General features: G+C 45.4%; 1 protein-coding gene across 5 annotated transcripts in view; it reads right to left on the reverse strand.

Moving 5' to 3' along the window:
- Nucleotides 1-17467, reverse strand: part of KATNAL2 (katanin catalytic subunit A1 like 2) — a 76356-nt gene that overhangs the window by 8125 nt on the left and 50764 nt on the right. For all 5 annotated transcript variants that reach the window (XM_088476497.1, XM_088476498.1, XM_088476499.1 and 2 more), the window contains exons 8-13: nt 15096-15173; nt 13093-13191; nt 9963-10026; nt 9434-9552; nt 5771-5862; nt 3400-3510 (exon numbers count right to left, since the gene is read on the reverse strand). In XM_088476497.1, coding sequence (XP_088332623.1) covers nt 3400-3510; nt 5771-5862; nt 9434-9552; nt 9963-10026; nt 13093-13191; nt 15096-15173 — 563 coding nt within the window. The remainder of the gene's footprint in view (nt 1-3399; nt 3511-5770; nt 5863-9433; nt 9553-9962; nt 10027-13092; nt 13192-15095; nt 15174-17467) is intronic.

Below are 17467 nucleotides of genomic sequence, written 5' to 3' on the forward strand. Positions count from 1 at the left end.
CTCTCTCTGCATAACTCCTCCCCTTGCCCATAGCTCTGAAAGCCACGCCCCTCCTCTCTGCATAACTCCCCTTCTCGATGCTCCGAAAGCCATGCCCCTCCTCTCGGCATAACTCCTCCCCTTGCCCGTAGCTCTGAAAGCCACGCCCCTCCTCTCTGCATAACTCCTCCCCTTGCCAGATGCCAGTGAAGGGTTACATGTCTGTGCAATCACATGAAGGTACAGCTGTGACACACCAGCGCACACGTTACAATGGGATCAGTCTCTCACCTAATACAGTTTTAAACTGATATAGAGTTGAACGACCTTTTCAGCACAGGACAGTTGTGGGATTGCGTCCCCCCCGGTCAGGGCCTCTACCAATAAAATATTAATTCTGATGATATTGTTAAAAAAAAAAAATCTGCTCCCAGCACCACAAAACACATCGCAGTGCTCCCAGAGGCAGTTGCATTGACGCAGAGGAATAATCTGTGCCCCCATAAGGCTGGCACAATACTCGATGGTGCATCTTAATAGGCACAGCAGTGGATTAGCGCCACAGCCAGTGAGCACTTTCGGCTGCGGCATTAGCACAAAGACACGGTTACGGCTGCAATAGCGTGCGCGCGCCTCACAATCAGGCCCAGTGCCCCCCCACACTGGTGATGTAGCTGTGGGCCCCTGGGTGACCTCCCCTTGCCGCGATGCTTGTGCTGGTAACTAATGAACGAAGTCCTGTTAAGTCTTATAGAGGAGTGGAGGTGTTGCCCGTGGAACCAATCAGATTCTAGCTGTCATTTTCTAGAATGTACTAGATAAGTGCCAGCTAGGATCAGATTGGCTGTTCTGGCTAACACCGTTTCAGGTGGTGTGATAAATACCCTTATAATAGTGGGAGTAACACTTTGGTACTAGATGCATGCTGCGCTCAATGTTTATAACAGTGTTACGCTGTATTATACACAGTCGAGTCACATTATTATGACCACCTCCTACATCTGACGTCGGCAGTGCGTAGCCCATGAAGTACGTCACGTGCCGTGCGCCGGCTTGGTGGGTATATAAGGTGTGCGATAGGCCATCTGCACACATATCACTCGTTGCTGTCATGGGTCAAAGGGGCGATTTATCCGAATTGCAAAAAGGGATGATTATTGGCTTTCGGGCCAAGGATGGCAGTATTTCTGAAACCGCGCAGTTTGTGAACTGTTCACGTGCTGCTGTGGTGAAAGTGAATCGTGACTGGGCAAATGGCCCCATTGCAAATAACTGACGTAGAAAGTGCGGAGCACCACGTGCCATTGATGGGAGAGGTGAGCGTCGGCTACGAAGGCTGACCGACACGCTACAGTGGAGCAGCTCACACTCATAATGAACCTGGGGCTACCAAACGTGTGTCTAAAACGACAGTACAGCAAACCCTGCTGCGTATGGGGCTCCGAAGCAAACGGATGGTCACTGCCCCTATGCTAACGAAGGTGCATCGGTGGAAAAGGCTTCAATCTTCACACCTGTATTGGAATTGGACCTCTGCTGATTGGCGAAGAGTTGTCTTCTCAGATGAGTTACGCTTTCTGCTTCATCGAATAGATGTTGGCATGTCAGGCGAGAAACATCGGAGAACAAACACCCTGCGACCATTGCTGGAAGAACACGAGCTGGTGGTGGCAGCGTTATGGTCTTGGGAATGTTTTCATGGCATTCTCTGGGCCCACTCATCCATGTGGAAGGCACCCCCAACTGATTTGGTTAGGAATCCATCCTTGTAGAGCTCGTACACCCATACATGTTGATTGTCTTGCTGGAAGATCCCATCCGCCTCAGGGAAGACAATGCGACATGTCACACGGCTAGATATGTCCAATAGTGGTTGGATGAGCATGACCAAGACTTCCAAGTACTTCCCTGGCTCCCTAATTCCCCGGACATGAACCCAATTGAGCATCTGTGGAACCACCTTGATCATTGTGTTCGCTCTATGGAGAATCCACCAGGCACCATCCAGCAGCTGTGGGATACACTGCAATCAGCATAGCTCCAGATACCTGTGCCCACCTACCAGCACCTTAATGAGTCACTCCCAGCCCGTCTAGCTGCTGTCCATGCCGCACACGGCGGTTACTCTGGTGGTCATAATAATGTGACTCCACTGTGTATGTATATTACTGCTGTAGGATATGTATCACTGCTGTTTGATACTGGTGTATGATACATATCACTGCTGTTTGATACTGCTGTAGGATATGTAACACTGCTGTAGGATACTGGTGTATGATACTGCTGTATGATACATATACAGCAGTATCAAACAGCAGTGATGATATGTAACACTGCTGTAGGATACTGGTGTATGATATGTAGCACTGCTGTTTGATACTGGTGTATGATATGTATCACTGCTGTTTGATACTGCTGTAGGATATGTGACACTGCTGTTTGATACTGGTGTATGATATGTATCACTGTTGTAGGATATGTAACACTGCTGTAGGATACTGGTGTATGATATGTAGCACTGCTGTTTGATACTGGTGTATGATACTGCTGTATGATACATATCACTGCTGTTTGATACTGCTGTATAATATGTAGCACTGCTGTTTGATACTGGTGTAGGATATGTGACACTGCTGTTTGATACTGGTGTATGATATGCATGATACTGTTGTATGATATGTATCACTGCTGGTGTGTGATTGGCACAGGACCCCACCATACTGCTAATACGCGGCAGCACAGTGGTTAGTTAAAAAAAAATGTCTTCTAACACAATCTATGGCATCTCTTTAGCAGGAAAACTCTAGGCTGATACCCTCACTTGTTGTCAAGGCTTTAAAATATCACCAATATAATAATAATAAAAAAAAACATGTAACATGCTAAAAAAAAATAAATAAATAAAAATGTTAATATAGTTATAATGTTGAAACTAAATAAAAATCTAATCCAGTGATGTTTCTATACCTGCAGCTGCTTCTAATACGTATATTTGTAAGATAAGATTAGACAGAGATCAGCGAGGTCGTAGTGCAGCAGAGTTCTGCGCAGTAACAGATCAGATCTCACATATGCACGTAAATATAAATCAGATTACAGCCCCCCCTACACTTAGCACAGACTCCTGCCAGTGTAAGTACTCTACACTTGGAAGTTAAACCCCTTCTCAGCTAAACCGTAGTAAATAACTTGGATATAAAGTCAGAGAGCTTTTTAAATACTGGCATATGGTATCTCTGAGTTTATTAAAGATTATTTCCCCCCTGACTGTAAGGCATAAACTAACATTAAAGGGCAGAGAGAGAGAGAGCTCACAATTAATCTTTAAAATGTTTTAACCAAAACTAAGGCCCTTTGTACTGATCTGCCGCTTAGAGGCTGCTGGATGCGTACTCTGAGAGCGCCATCCTGATCTCTTACCAGGGCAGATTGGAGGCAGCTAGAACAAACACAAGATCGTCTGAGCGCGACAAGCCGTCCATCTGTACCAGCAATTCCGTCTTCATCCTGCGACTTCCCTCGTGTTCCCCTCTGCCGGGAGATAGAGGGACACTCATGAGGGGAGAGTGGTGGAGGCCATTGGGAGCAAAGAGATTGTAAATGCACAGTTTAAAGTAATAATAAAAAGTCTAACTTCTACTTGAATTTGCTCAGAGGTTACATGAGGCACCAGTAAGGCCGGGTACACATTAGGCCATCTTGCAGGTGGTCGGGGTGATTTACCTTTGCCACGGACCATGCAAGATTGCCAGTATACATTACCCAATGTAATGAATGACGGAATGATACTTTGTTCCCTCTTACATCACACTGCACAGTCCTGCAGACGATATTGTGCGATAGGCCGCGCAGCACGGCCAATCACGGGAGAGCGCAATCGCAGGTACACAGACGATGTGCCCGATATATTGCTCCGATCCGCCTCAAAACGATATAAAATGTGAACCCAGCGTAAGATCACTGGTTCTCATCCTTATCCCTCAAGTACCCCAACAGGTCATGGTTTAGGATTTCTGCCTGTGGGAGCAGGTGGGATAATTGCTGACCCAGCAAAATAGATGAACTCACCTGTGCATGATTTAAGACATCCACAAAACATGACCTGTTGGGGTGACTTTAGGGGTTATATTTACTAAAGGATAATTTTAATTGATTTAATATTGATGAAAATCGATCAGCATCGATTGGTGTGTTGGCTTAATCACACATTTACTAATACCTAAAAAAAAAAAAAAAATCAAAACAGGTCTGTTAGTAAATGTGTGATTTATCCCCAGAAACACAACAACATCGATGTTAATCCATTTTCAGCAATATTCAATCAAGTAAAATTGCCCTTTAGTAAATGTAGCCCCTGGACTGGAGTTGAGAACCTCTGAATTAGAGAAATTGTAATATAATGCCCACTGGTAAAACAAGCGCAATTAGAGTTCCACATACAAAATCAGGCAAAACGTTTCTAAGTTTGTCTAAATTGTATATTCGCTCTGCTTTACATACTCAACACTATATGTGATAACTGGTGCTAATTATATACCGGAAGACACCTAGGCCCAGATGTAATGGTCATTGAATTGGGCAATATTTGGGTGAGTGGTATCGTGACAGTTCCCCAGTGATGTCACTAGTCCCGCAATGATCCATCAGTGATGCCACCAGTCCCCCAGTGATGTCACTATTCCCGGAGTGATCCACCAGTGATTATACCAGTTCCCCAGTGATGTCACTAGTCCCGCAATGATCCAGTGATGCCACCAGTCCTCCAGTGATGTCACTAGTCCCGCAATGATCCATCAGTGATGCCACCAGTCCTCCAGTGATGTCACTAGTCCCGCAATGATCCATCAGTGATGCCACCAGTCCCCCAGTGATGTCACTATTCCCGGAGTGATCCACCAGTGATTATACCAGTCCCCCAGTGATGTCACCAGTCCCGCAATGATCCACCAGTGATGTCACTATTCCCGGAGTGATCCACCAGTGATTATACCAGTTCCCCAGTGATATCACTAGTCCCGCAAAGATCCATCAGTGATGCCACCAGTCCTCCAGTGATGTCACTAGTCCCGCAATGATCCACCAGTGATGCCACCAGTCCCCCAGTGATGTCACTAGTCCCACAATGATCCACCAGTGATTACACCAGTTCCCCATTGTTGTCACTAGTTCCTCAATGTTGTCACTAGTTGCCCAGTGATATCACCAGTACCCAAGTGAATTCACAAGTGATATTCTCATGAATATTGGTTCTATTTGCACAGTAACAGTTGCACCTTCAGTCAGAGGTTCTTTTTATTCATGAACACGCACAACTCATTGTATTCCTGCTGTGGATTTCTCCCATATGAAGTAAAAGCTACTCACACCCCTTTCAGATATAAACCCCGGCTTGGATCCAGGACACGGGTTGAAGCGGGGGTTTCAGTACTTACCCACTTTCAAACTTCGGTGAGAGAACAGAGTTATTCCTGGGTCGTCACCCTTCACACTGGACCCAGGTCTTCTGTCTAACAGTGGACGCTTAGAGATTGTCATCTCCAAGTGCTACTGTGCCCGCCAATCAAGTCCTTTTAGACATGACCTGGGTAGCACCGTTCACACTACAGACGACCCGGGTCCGTCCCAGGAATAACCCAAGTACCGAGCAGGGTCGTGGACCTGGGACATGGGTCGTTTCTGTTGACACATAAGCAGAGCCCCGGGTCGAGCTGCAAGCCCTGGCAAAAACCTGGATTAACAGTGTATGTGTGAAAGGGGTATTCGGAAACTATTTTAAATGATAGGTACCAACCCCGGTCCTGCTCCTCTCTGACTCATGACAGACTCCAGTTCATCCAGGAAAATGGTGGATGGTGCGTGGTATCGGGCCAATTCAAACAGAACCTGCATAGTGGAAGTCATTAGGAATTTCATACCGGTGAGAATTATACAGGTTTATAGTGTGATACCATTATGCATCATGTGACATAGTAACGAGATAGGCGGAGAGTGATACCGGCTGGCACCTAGGGTGGCGATTTCCCCCCATTAATAAAAACTATAACTACAAAGTTGCATTTTTTTCAAAAATTGTGGAGTGAAAAACAGAAAGCTATTGCAAAATGGCCTCATTCAGCGGCAAAACTAAGGTTACGCTGACGATATAAATAAACGATTATCACTACTTCAATTCAAACATAACTTTAACCACATTTTACCTCATGTTTTTGAATACCGACTAATTTAGTGACATATATACAGTATATAAAAATTTTAAAAGTGTATCAAATTAATTTTTAACAACTGTCTACACTTTCAGACTACTCTGCTTTCATACACTAGTTCCATGACAGACCCATATATTCCGGTCTCTTCTATACTTTCTGGCATAACAATTTCCAGAATAATAATGGCTCCTGAACCATAGCATCCAGTGGTGTATACATATATACAGTCAGGTCCATAAATATTGGGACATTGACAGAATTTTCATATTTTGGCCTCTATTCACCACCACAATGGCTTTGAAATGAAACAAACAAGATGTGCTTTAACTGCAGACTTTCAGATTTAATTTGAGGGTAATTACATCCAAATCAGGTGGACGGTGTAGGAATTACAACGGTTTCTATATGTGCCTCCCACTTTTTACGGGGCCAAAAGTAATGGGACAAACTAAACAATCCTAAATCTAACTTTCACTTTTTAATACTTTGTTGCAAATCCTTTGCAGGCAATTACAGCCTGAAGTCTGGAACGCATAGACATCACCAGACACTGGGTTTCATCCCTGGTAATGCTCTGCCAGGCCTCTACTGCAAATGTCTTCAGTTCCTGCTTGTTCTTGGGGCATTTTCCCTTCAGTTTTGTCTTCATCAAGTGAAATGCATGCTCAATCGGATTCAGGTCAGGGGATTGACTTGGCCATTGCATAACATTCCACTTTTTAGCCTTAAAAAACTCTTTGGTTGCTTTTGCAGTATGCTTCGGGTCATTGTCCAACTGCACTGTGAAGCACCGTCCAATGAGTTCTGAAGCATTTGACTGAATATGAGCATATAATATTGCCCGAAACACTTCAGAATTCATTCTGCTGCTTTTGTCAGCAGTCACATCATCTATAAATACAAGGGAACCAGTTCCATTGGCAGCCATACATGCCCACACCATGACACTACCACCATCATGCTTCACTGATAAGGTGGTATGTTTTGGATCATGAGCAGTTCCTTTCCTTCTCTTCTCTTCCCATCACTCTGGTACAAGTTGATCTTTGTCTCATCTGTCCATAGGATGTTGTTCCAGAACTGTAATGGCTTTTTTAGATGTTGTTTGGCAAACTCTAATCTGGTCTTCCTGTTTTTGTGGCTCACCAATGGTTTGCATCTTGTGGTGAACCCTCTATATTCACTCTTGCGAAGTCTTCTCTTGATTGTTGACTTTTAAACATATACACCTACCTCCTGGAGAGTGTTCTTGATTTGGCCAACTGTTGTGAAGGGGTTTTTCTTCACCAGGGAAATAATTCTTTTGTCATCCACCACAGTTGTTTTCCGTGGTCTTCCGGGTGTTTTGGTGTTGCTGAGCTCTCCGGTGGGTTCTTTCTTTTTAAGAATGTTCCAAACAGTTGATTTGCCCACACCTAATGTTTTTGCTATCTCTCTGATGGGTTTGTTTTGATTTTTCAGCCTAATGATGGCTTGCTTCACTGATCGTGACAGCTCTTTGGATCTCATATTGAGAGTTGACAGCAACTGATTCCAAATGCAAATGTCACACCTAGAATCAACTCCAGACCTTTTACCTGCTTAATTGATAATGAAATAATGAGGGAATAGCCGACACCTGTCCATGAAATAGCTTTTGAGTTGATAGTCCCATTACTTTTGGCCCCTTAAAAAGTGGGAGGCACATATTGAAACTGTTGTAATTCCTACACCGTTCACCCGCTTTGGATGTAATTATCCTCAAATTAAATCTGAAAGTCTGGTGTTAAAGCACATCTTGTTTGTTTCATTTCAAAACCATTGTGGTGGTGAATAGAGGCCAAAATCTGAAAATTCTGTCAATGTCCCAATATTTATGGACCTGACTGTATATATATCAGCAGGAACATCTTTCCGCACAGTGATCCTGGGGGATAACCATGATTAATGGGCTTCAGGACACTTGTAGGAATGGTATGCAACAGGGTAGACACACCAGGAGAGGTAAAACAAATGATTGATGATCTAGGTCAGGGGTGGGGAACTTTTTCTGCCAAGGGCCATTTTGATATATATATATAACATTATTTGTGGGCCCGGTGCAGGCCATGCCCCCTCCGTATGATATCACACGAGGGCGGGGCCACAATCGCCGGTGATTACAGCAATGCCCGGAGCATCCTCAGGATGCTCCAGGGAGCTGTAAGGGCAGCGGTGTGACCGTCTGAAGCATCATGAGGATGCTCCAGGCGGCACTGCTGCATAGATTCTGGCTGCAGGGTGACATTCTAGGCTCCCTGATGGCGAGATAAGTCTAGCAGAAAAAAAGCTCAGAGGGTCAGACCAAATGACTCCGAGGGCCTTATACGGCCCCCGGGCCTGAGGTTCCCCATCCCTGATCTAGGTAGACTAGAGGAATGGTCAAGAACGTGGCAACTACAGTTTAATGCCAAAAAATGCAAGATCATGCACTTGGGTCTCAAAAATCCAAAGGCTAAATATAGTATTAATGGCACTATACTGGAAACTACTGAAGAGGAAAGGGATCTAGGAGTCACTATTTCAGGTGACCTAAAGGCAAGCAAACATTGTAACAAAGCAATGAGGAAGGCAAGTCAGATGCCTGGTACATAGGGAGAGGAATTAGTAGCAGAAAGAAAGAAGTGATAATACCACTGTATAGGTCATAGGTACGTCCTCATTTCCAATACTGTGTTCAGTTCTGGAGGCTATATCTCCAGAAGGATATTAATACATTAGAGACTGTACAAAGAAGGGCAACTAAAATGGTGCAAAGTCTACACCACAAAAGGTACCAGGAAAGACTAAAGGATCTTAATATGTATAGTTTGGAGCAGAGAAGGGAAAGGGTGGACATGATAGAAATGTTCAAATAAATGAAGGGTTTTAACAAGGTAAAGAAAGAGAAGTATTAGAACAAGAGGACATGCACTGACACTGGAGGGAGGTAGGTTCAGGGGAAATTTGAGGAAAAATGACTTCACAGAAAGGGTAGTGGACAAGTGGTATAGCCTCCTATCAGAGGTGGTAGAGGCTAAGACAGTAGAGCAATTTAAACATTCATGGGATAGACATGAGGATATCCTTCAGAAGAAGTAAGGATCAATAAGGGTTGAGGTAACAATATGTTTAAAAATGGGGCAGACTAGATGGGCCAAGTGGTTCTTATCTGCCTTGGTAGAGGTGACTATTGACGGTGGGTGGACAAACACTGGTGTGTGACTGAGGCAGATGAGCCGTCTGCCTACCCGCACAAGTTTCTCAGAATCCCCCCTCCACTTGCTGACGATCGTAGAGGCAGAAATGTTAAAGAACGTGGTGTTACATTCCGTGGCCACCGCCTTGGCCAGCAGGGTCTTCCCGGTACCTAGGACACAACATAAATACCACATAGGTACCTAGGACACAACATAAATACCACATAGGTACCTAAGACACAACATAAATACCACAAACATCATCCACACAAACAAGAGAAAAAAGCATTTTTATTTAAATGACCTCCTGCTTATCCAATTAAGGTGAAAGGTGGGTGTAGATATTATAGCATTCAAATATTTTGTGTACCAATAGTTTATTTTTATATATATATATATATATATATATATATATATATATATATATATATATTTTTTTTTTAATATGCCCTGCATTAAATGTTAAGTTGAAGTCTTTCTTTAAAAAACAGGGATAGAAACAACAACACAGCTGCTGCCCAATAATACTGAGACAATACTTATAGTGGACAGATATATATGTACGATTTGTGTATTTTACCCGGAGGCCCGTACAGCAGCAGCCCCTTCCAAGGAGACAGGATTCCCGTGAACAGCTGCGGGTACTGGAGAGAAAATAATAATAATAGGTCAAGTTATAAAGACAACAAAAATAAAGTTTGTAAAACTCTATTTTACTATTAAACAGAATTTGCTGACAACCAGCATTTTTACTGACACATTAATAACAATTAGCCCAGGACTGAGGGAAAAAGCCGAATCATTCTGGCTGCACCTCTGTGGTGACAGGTGGGGTTGATTGTTACTGACCACTCATTTTTCTTACTGGCTGGTGTCTTTTTCTCTTATTGGTTACTGGCTGTCAGTAAGTAGTGTTTGTTGCAGCAAACTGGACAGTCCAGTCCTATCGATCTGTTTCTTTACATAGATTATATATATATTAGAGTCTATGCTATATATATATATATATATATATATATATATATACACACACACACACACACTTCTGATTCACTTTTCTGCATTCGGATTGTAAACTTTTCAATATATTTTGGACTATTACTAAAGACATAAAAAATTTATTTTCCAGTGCTGGGCTCCCAGAATGCTATACACCTGCAGCGCAGGAAGGTGCCCACCACACCGCCTTCACAGAGCTCCCTCCCCCATCTCTTAATTATAAGTGGGTCCATGGCCCAGTCACTTTCTATGGCATACACTGAGGGGCCTAAGTGGGGTCGTGGCCCAGTCACTAGGGGCTCAAGCGGGTCCGTGGCCCAGTCACTTTCTATGGCATACACTGAGGAGCCTAAGTGAGGCCGTGGCCCAGTCACTTTCTATGGCATACACTGAGGGGCCTAAGTGGGGCTGTGGCCCAGTCACTTTCTATGGCATACACTGAGGAGCCTAAGTGAGGCCGTGGCCCAGTCACTTTCTATGGCATACACTGAGGGGCCTAAGTGGGGCCGTGGCCCAGTCACTTTCTATGGCATACACTGAGGGGCCTAAGTGGGGCCGTGGCCCAGTCACTTTCTATGGCATACACTGAGGGGCCGTGGCCCAGTCACTTTCTATGGCATACACTGAGGGGCCTACGTGGGGCCGTGAACAGGCTTCAGAAATACAGTATACCACTTACACATGTCCTGAGAGTTCTGGCGTTAGGGAAGCGTCCCGCACTGAACAACTGTAAAGCTGGGTACACACTGATAGGTATATCGGTCATTCCACTAAACAGGCGATATATATCTATACTAAATTCGCGGGTGTGTATAGCGGATATTTCTGTGGACTACGTCATTCACAGACCTATCGGATCAGCGCTGCAGCACAGCAGATGGACGATATATCAGTCATCTGCTGGTGTGTACGAACGACCCGCCGATCGCCCATACACATGCCGCAGGGACCCGCCGATCGCCCGTACACATGCCGCAGGGACCCGCCGATCGCCCGTACACATACCGCAGGGATCCGCCGATCGCCCGTACACATACCGCAGGGATCCGCCGATCGCCCGTACACATACCGCAGGGACCCGCCGATCGCCCGTACACATACCGCAGGGACCCGCCGATCGCCCGTACACATACCGCAGGGACCCGCCGATCGCCCGTACACATACCGCAGGGACCCGCCGATCGCCCATACACATACCACAGGGACCTGCTGAGAGTGACAGCTCTTAAATTTACCCGCCCTGTTGCGACGTGAGGCACGGGACATCATCAGATAGGTCCGAGAGTCGGCCTAGAGTGTACCCAGCTTAAGGTCTATAGTATAAATCTATTTTAAGTGATCATTGTAAATGATTACTTCTATATTATCTGGCAACACAGACTATAGGAGCACCACACCTGTTTCCACTACATGCTATTATATATTTGTTATTTATTTTGGTGGTTAAATGTGCAAAATAAACCCGAAGAGGCTTTTTTGAAAACATAACCCCTATAATATATATTAGTTTATGGTCAGATATACTCTCAAACAGAATGTACATTGCATATACCCGGCCACTAGCATATTTATAAACAGCAGCAAAAGATTCATGTTAGATGCTACCAGAGAGTGCATCTAACCAGCAGCTCAGTAAAGGAAAAAGGACATATTTGCAAAAAAGATTCCCCTGCGGCTTATTTATTAGAACGGTAACTAAGTGCAAATGTATATAAACCATATAATCCAGACATTACTTTCATTGTCTGATCTGTGGCCCTGATTCAGAGCCGGACGCTCTGACCAGAGCGCTCGCTCTGAATCAGGGCCCACCTCCATTAATATGGAGCGTCCTCCTGGATGCTCGTATAGCTGTGGGTCACCACCCACAGCATATACGAGCGTGCAGGATGATGGTCGCGATGGTCTTGACCATCGCGACCATCACCAGTGCGAGCAGAAGCCTGCGGTTGAGTTTTTCAACCGCAGGGCCAGGAGTGATTTTGTCTTTCTCCGAGCCAAAATCACTCCCACTGACAACACTAGTGATGTCAGTGGGGCCGGCTTCTGACGGTAGGCGTTCCCTTGGGAACGCCTCAGTCTGGCAGGCACGCCCACCAAAGGGGGCGTGCTGTCAATCAACATCAACAGCACGCCCCCTTTGATCAGACACTACGAGCGAAGGAAAGTCCTTCGCTCGTCGCGTCTCGCGCATGACGGAGCTCCCTCTGTCGTGCGCATGCACAGTGCAGACCATCGACCCACTTGCGAGCGGACAGCCGCTCGCGAGTGGGTCTGAATCAGGGCCTGTATTCTTTTCCAGAAGAGGTGGAATACATAGTTGCACCTGAATACAGTGTTAGTAAATTACCCTTTTGCACATTTAAAAAAAAAAATAAAAAAGATGGTTGGTTTGCGACAAAGCCAATGTCAGCGGCAGCATTTGAAGGAGCGAGGCGGAGTGGGAGCGTTCTCTGATGAATATAGAACAGTTACCCAGCTGCAAAATGAAGGCTGTATGTATTATTTGGCTCCATGTGTGAGGTAAGGTACTCGGCCATTCCCACTCCACAAAAGGATTCGGATTTGACGCCAATTCTGATATGAGGTCTGATCACAGACTTATAACGGGACGCATCTCGCGCCTTCCTGTGGAAAAACGCATTTATAGGTGCACCTTGCCCAATGTAAAAAAAATCTAAATATTAATCAAGACAGGATGATTGTCTCACCCTAATGGGGTACACCACAGCCTCCTTCACAAGCCGCTTTGCCGCGTCAAGCCCGATGATGTCATCCCACCTTACATTTGGGTTCTGCAGGTAAATGTCCTGGAACAACACAAAAGGTGGCATTTAATGAACAATTATTCTAGGTGGGGAATGAATAGAAAAAACACTCATTAGTTTTGCTGTGTTTATTACCAATGCTGAACATAGAGAAGTCTCCTGAGGAGACTGCAGACTGGAACTAAAGTGTAGGCTGTTCTGTAATGATGGTCCTTAAATATGGGAAACCGTTTATACTCAGAAGTTGCTCGCTTAATGTTGCCATATTTCCATGAATGTCTGCCCCACATACCCAGTCACGGGACTTTAATAAATGAACCACAACTTTGTATGTTACCAGGGCTGGAAACAACTCAATTTATCATCATTTCCCCTTCTGTGCTGGTGGCAGAGAATTCCACCCGGTGTTCCAGTGCTAATAGCATGAATCAGATCATAGATGCAGCATTATATCACTATACTGCACAGACCTGCACTCTATCATGGCCATCACCACACTGTGACTAGAGACATCCCATCCCATCCCTGGTCACAGTGTGGTGAACGCCAGGAAGGAACGATGCAATAGACAGAGGGATGAACCAAACAACAGAAGCACAGATTTATTCTGTAAGTGTTATATAAGCGTGATGGGGGCACAGGCTGGTAATATAAGGGTGATGGGGGCACAGGCTGGTAATATAAGGGTGATGGGGTCTCATGCTGGCATTAGAGGGATGATTGAGACACAGGCTGGTAATATAAGGGTGATGGGGGCATAGGCTGGTAATATAAGGGTGATGTGGTCACAGGCCGGTAATATATGCGTGATGGAGGCAGGCTGGCAATATAAAAAAGAGTAATGGTGGCACAGGCTGGCATTAATCCTGGGACACAGAAGCTGCACTGCAGCAGAGGACTGGCCAAGCAACAATATTGGGGGCACAAAATGTACATGTGACAGAGTACAGCCTGACAATGTAACTGTAATACCATGTGACTGATAGAAGTGGGAGGGGGCAAGCTGCGTCTGTGAGCAGTAATTGGCAGATACAAGAGATGTAACGGGAATTGGGAGGAGCCAGACAATGCCATTACTGGTGCAGGCTAACAATATAAATGTAATGGGGCATAGGCTGGTCATATGTATGTCATGGGCACGGACAGGCATTATAAGAGAGCTTGAGGCACGTTGGGGGTTGGGTACGGGATCCTGACAGTCGAAATCCTGGCGGATTTTGGTAAGTATTCTAACCCCAATTTTAACCCTTACTTTAACCCACCCGTCCTGCAGCCAAACACTTAATGTCGAATCTGTCGGTATGATCACCGTCGGCATTCTGACAGTCAGGATCCTGACTACATTCCCATGATGGTATTAAATGCAAGACTGAGGTACAGGCTGGCGTTATATGTATCATTGCGGCATAAGCTGGCATTATATGCATCATTGCGGCATAAGCTGGCATTATATGCATCATTGCGGCAAACTGGCATTTGCATCATTGCGGCATAAGCTGGCATTATATGCATCACTGCGGCATAAGCTGGCATTATATGCATCACTGCGGCATAAGCTGGCATTATATGCATCATTGCGGTATTGGTTGGCATTATATACATCATTACGGCATAGGCTGGCATTATAAGCATCATGGCGGCATGTGTGACTGGAGCATTATAAGCGCGATTTGGGTATGGGATGATGTCGAATACTTTACGTCGTTATACACGGACGCTATAATACCTACGAACATAAAAGCATTACAGTCGCCCACGACTGCTTCTTACTCATTTTACAGGTCACACTTAACATAAAAAAGAAAAAAAAAAAAAATTTACGATCACGGCAGATTTAATTTATGTGCCTGAGAAATGACTATGGCAGCGGCCAGTCAGTGAGTCCATATCACATGTATGCTATTGTATGTATTAGTCCCTCTGTGTAAGTGTAAACGCCGTCTCACCCGGCTTATAACCGCAGCCAGTTCTCTCATCTCACTGTTGGCTCCGGTGAAGGCACCGACGGGTTTCAGTAACCGCTCCTGGGAATGACAAGAAGATAGCGCCTGTAATGTAGCAGCAGTATGGTCTAATATCATCGTCACGCGTCACTTACCTCAGAGTACGGCTCCTATTATTCAGGGTGCGTCATTTTCCACAGCAGCATGTTTGATGGTCGTTAGAAAATTAATGGTTTAGAATAATGCAGGTGACTTAGGGGGCGATTCAATTCAATCCAGTGCGCTGCGTGGTCGGAGAATGCCGGTTATCGCGCCTTAACAAGGGTGCCGGGCGCGCGGCTGTTAGCGCCGCGTTATGCAGAAAAACAGCTGCACACCCGGCACTTTGGTGGGATTTCGTCTCGCATCCCCAGGGGGGGGTGCGAGAAAAAATCCTTAGCGCGCCCAAACAGCGCGGTGTATTGAATAGCTGGGGGAGCTCCCTCCCACGGCTATTCAACATCGCATTGAATCGCCCCCCTAGTTAGCACCTCAAATGAAATGCACTAAGCCTTGGAGAGAGATAAAGCACCAACCAATCAGCTCCTAGCTGTCATTTCATAGCCTGTGGTAGATAAATGACAGTTAGGAGCGGATTGGTTGCTCTTGGCACATTCTCCACTTCATCTCTCTGGAAGGCTGGATACATCTCCCCCACTGTCCTCTTGAGTCAGACACGGCTATCTGGGGCCTGATACAGAGAAGGACGCCAATGCCGCGCCAGCAGTGACATTTGTACGCAGCGGCTGTGCGAAAATATGCACAATGCCGCAGCCACCTGGATTTGCATTGAGACCCACTGGCGGCTTCACAAATCCCAGTGACTGCGTACAGAGACGCACCGTTGGTCGCAGATCGGTCAATAACCCAACTCCTGAGTGACCCAATGATTGCACAGAATGGCCTCAGGAACTTCGACGCCGGAGCCATTTTGGCTACGTATGGGATCGCAGCAGCAGGATGAGACACGCCCCCGAACACGGTTGCGACACGCCTGCTTTTGGGTCACCACCTCCCCGTTGCCGCCCACATATGGTCCCTGCCCATCGATCACTCTGCAAATAAGTCCTCACAGTGAGTGACACTGGTATTGTATCTTGACGCATGCGCTTTGCGACTCGGAGACAAGCGCAGACCACAGAAAAGCGCACTACTGCGTAAACTTCTCTTTTTTTTTTTTTTTTTTTTAGGATAAAGTATTCTTTATTAACATTTTTTCAAATTTAAACATATACGAAATAGAACATACACAAAATAAACAAAAAAAAAAAACAAAAAAAAACATTCCACATTCAGTATTCCTGAGCAACAAATAATATACAATAAAATAAAATAGGGAAAAATGAAGTCAACCATATAAATTATAACTATAGCGAAGTCCAGGAGAGTGCATATCTCCACTCTATCCATCTTGTCTGAATACGGTCAAATTTAAACTCTGCTTTACGGACAAGGTATAAATATCGCTCATGTACCACAGTAGCATTAACCAAAGAAACCCACTCCTGAAATTCAGGCCCACTAGTAGCCAACCATGATCGAGCCAAACAGACTTTTGCCAGAGCACATAAATTAATCGCATATTGGGCCTGATTCAGAGCCGGACGCAATTAGCGCTCGCTCGTCCAGAAAATAGGGGTGGCTATTCAAATGAACCGTTCGCTCTTTACGGTCTGTTCACGCCTCTAGGTCTGAACGAGCGAACAAAACTTGCGGTCGTTTTTTGGGAAACTACGCCCCCTGGCCGCTCGCATCCTACGTCATGTCCGCTATTTATTAGATTAATCGAGTACATCGACCAGGGTATGAACTGCTCGCTATTCTTGTGGTTGGTTTTTGCTACCACAATCATGCGAGCAGTTCTGGCTATAAAATAACCCAGTGACGTGGTCAATGACGCTGCTGTATTAATTATGCACTCCCTTAAAACGCCCGTTTTGACCTTTAAGCACGCCTGCGTTCGGATCTCCACTCCCCGTTTTCAAGCACCTTCCCCCGTTACCACCCACATACACCTCCTCCTGTCACTCAAAATAGCAGGTATTCGCTATTTTGCGAGCACATGAATTTCGGCCGCACTGACTGGTTCGCGCATGCGTATAACGTTCCATACGCCTGCGCAGTTGGGCAAACATCGCTCTGAGCGAACGAGAGGCCGCTTACGAGCGGCTCTGAATCAGGCCCATTGAGTGCTATAACGGTCCAGCTCATAATCTTCTCTAGCCCCCAAACTACAGAATTTCGGCGTAAGTACTGTAATGGGAATACTGGTGTGAGACATAGCAGCCCTTACCTTAGTCCAAAAAACCTGAACCACCGAACATTCCCACAATAAA

This window comes from Taudactylus pleione, unplaced genomic scaffold (genome assembly GCF_031769625.1).
Source record: "Taudactylus pleione unplaced genomic scaffold, aTauple2 ptg000189l, whole genome shotgun sequence".
Taxonomy (NCBI): Eukaryota; Metazoa; Chordata; class Amphibia; order Anura; family Myobatrachidae; genus Taudactylus; species Taudactylus pleione.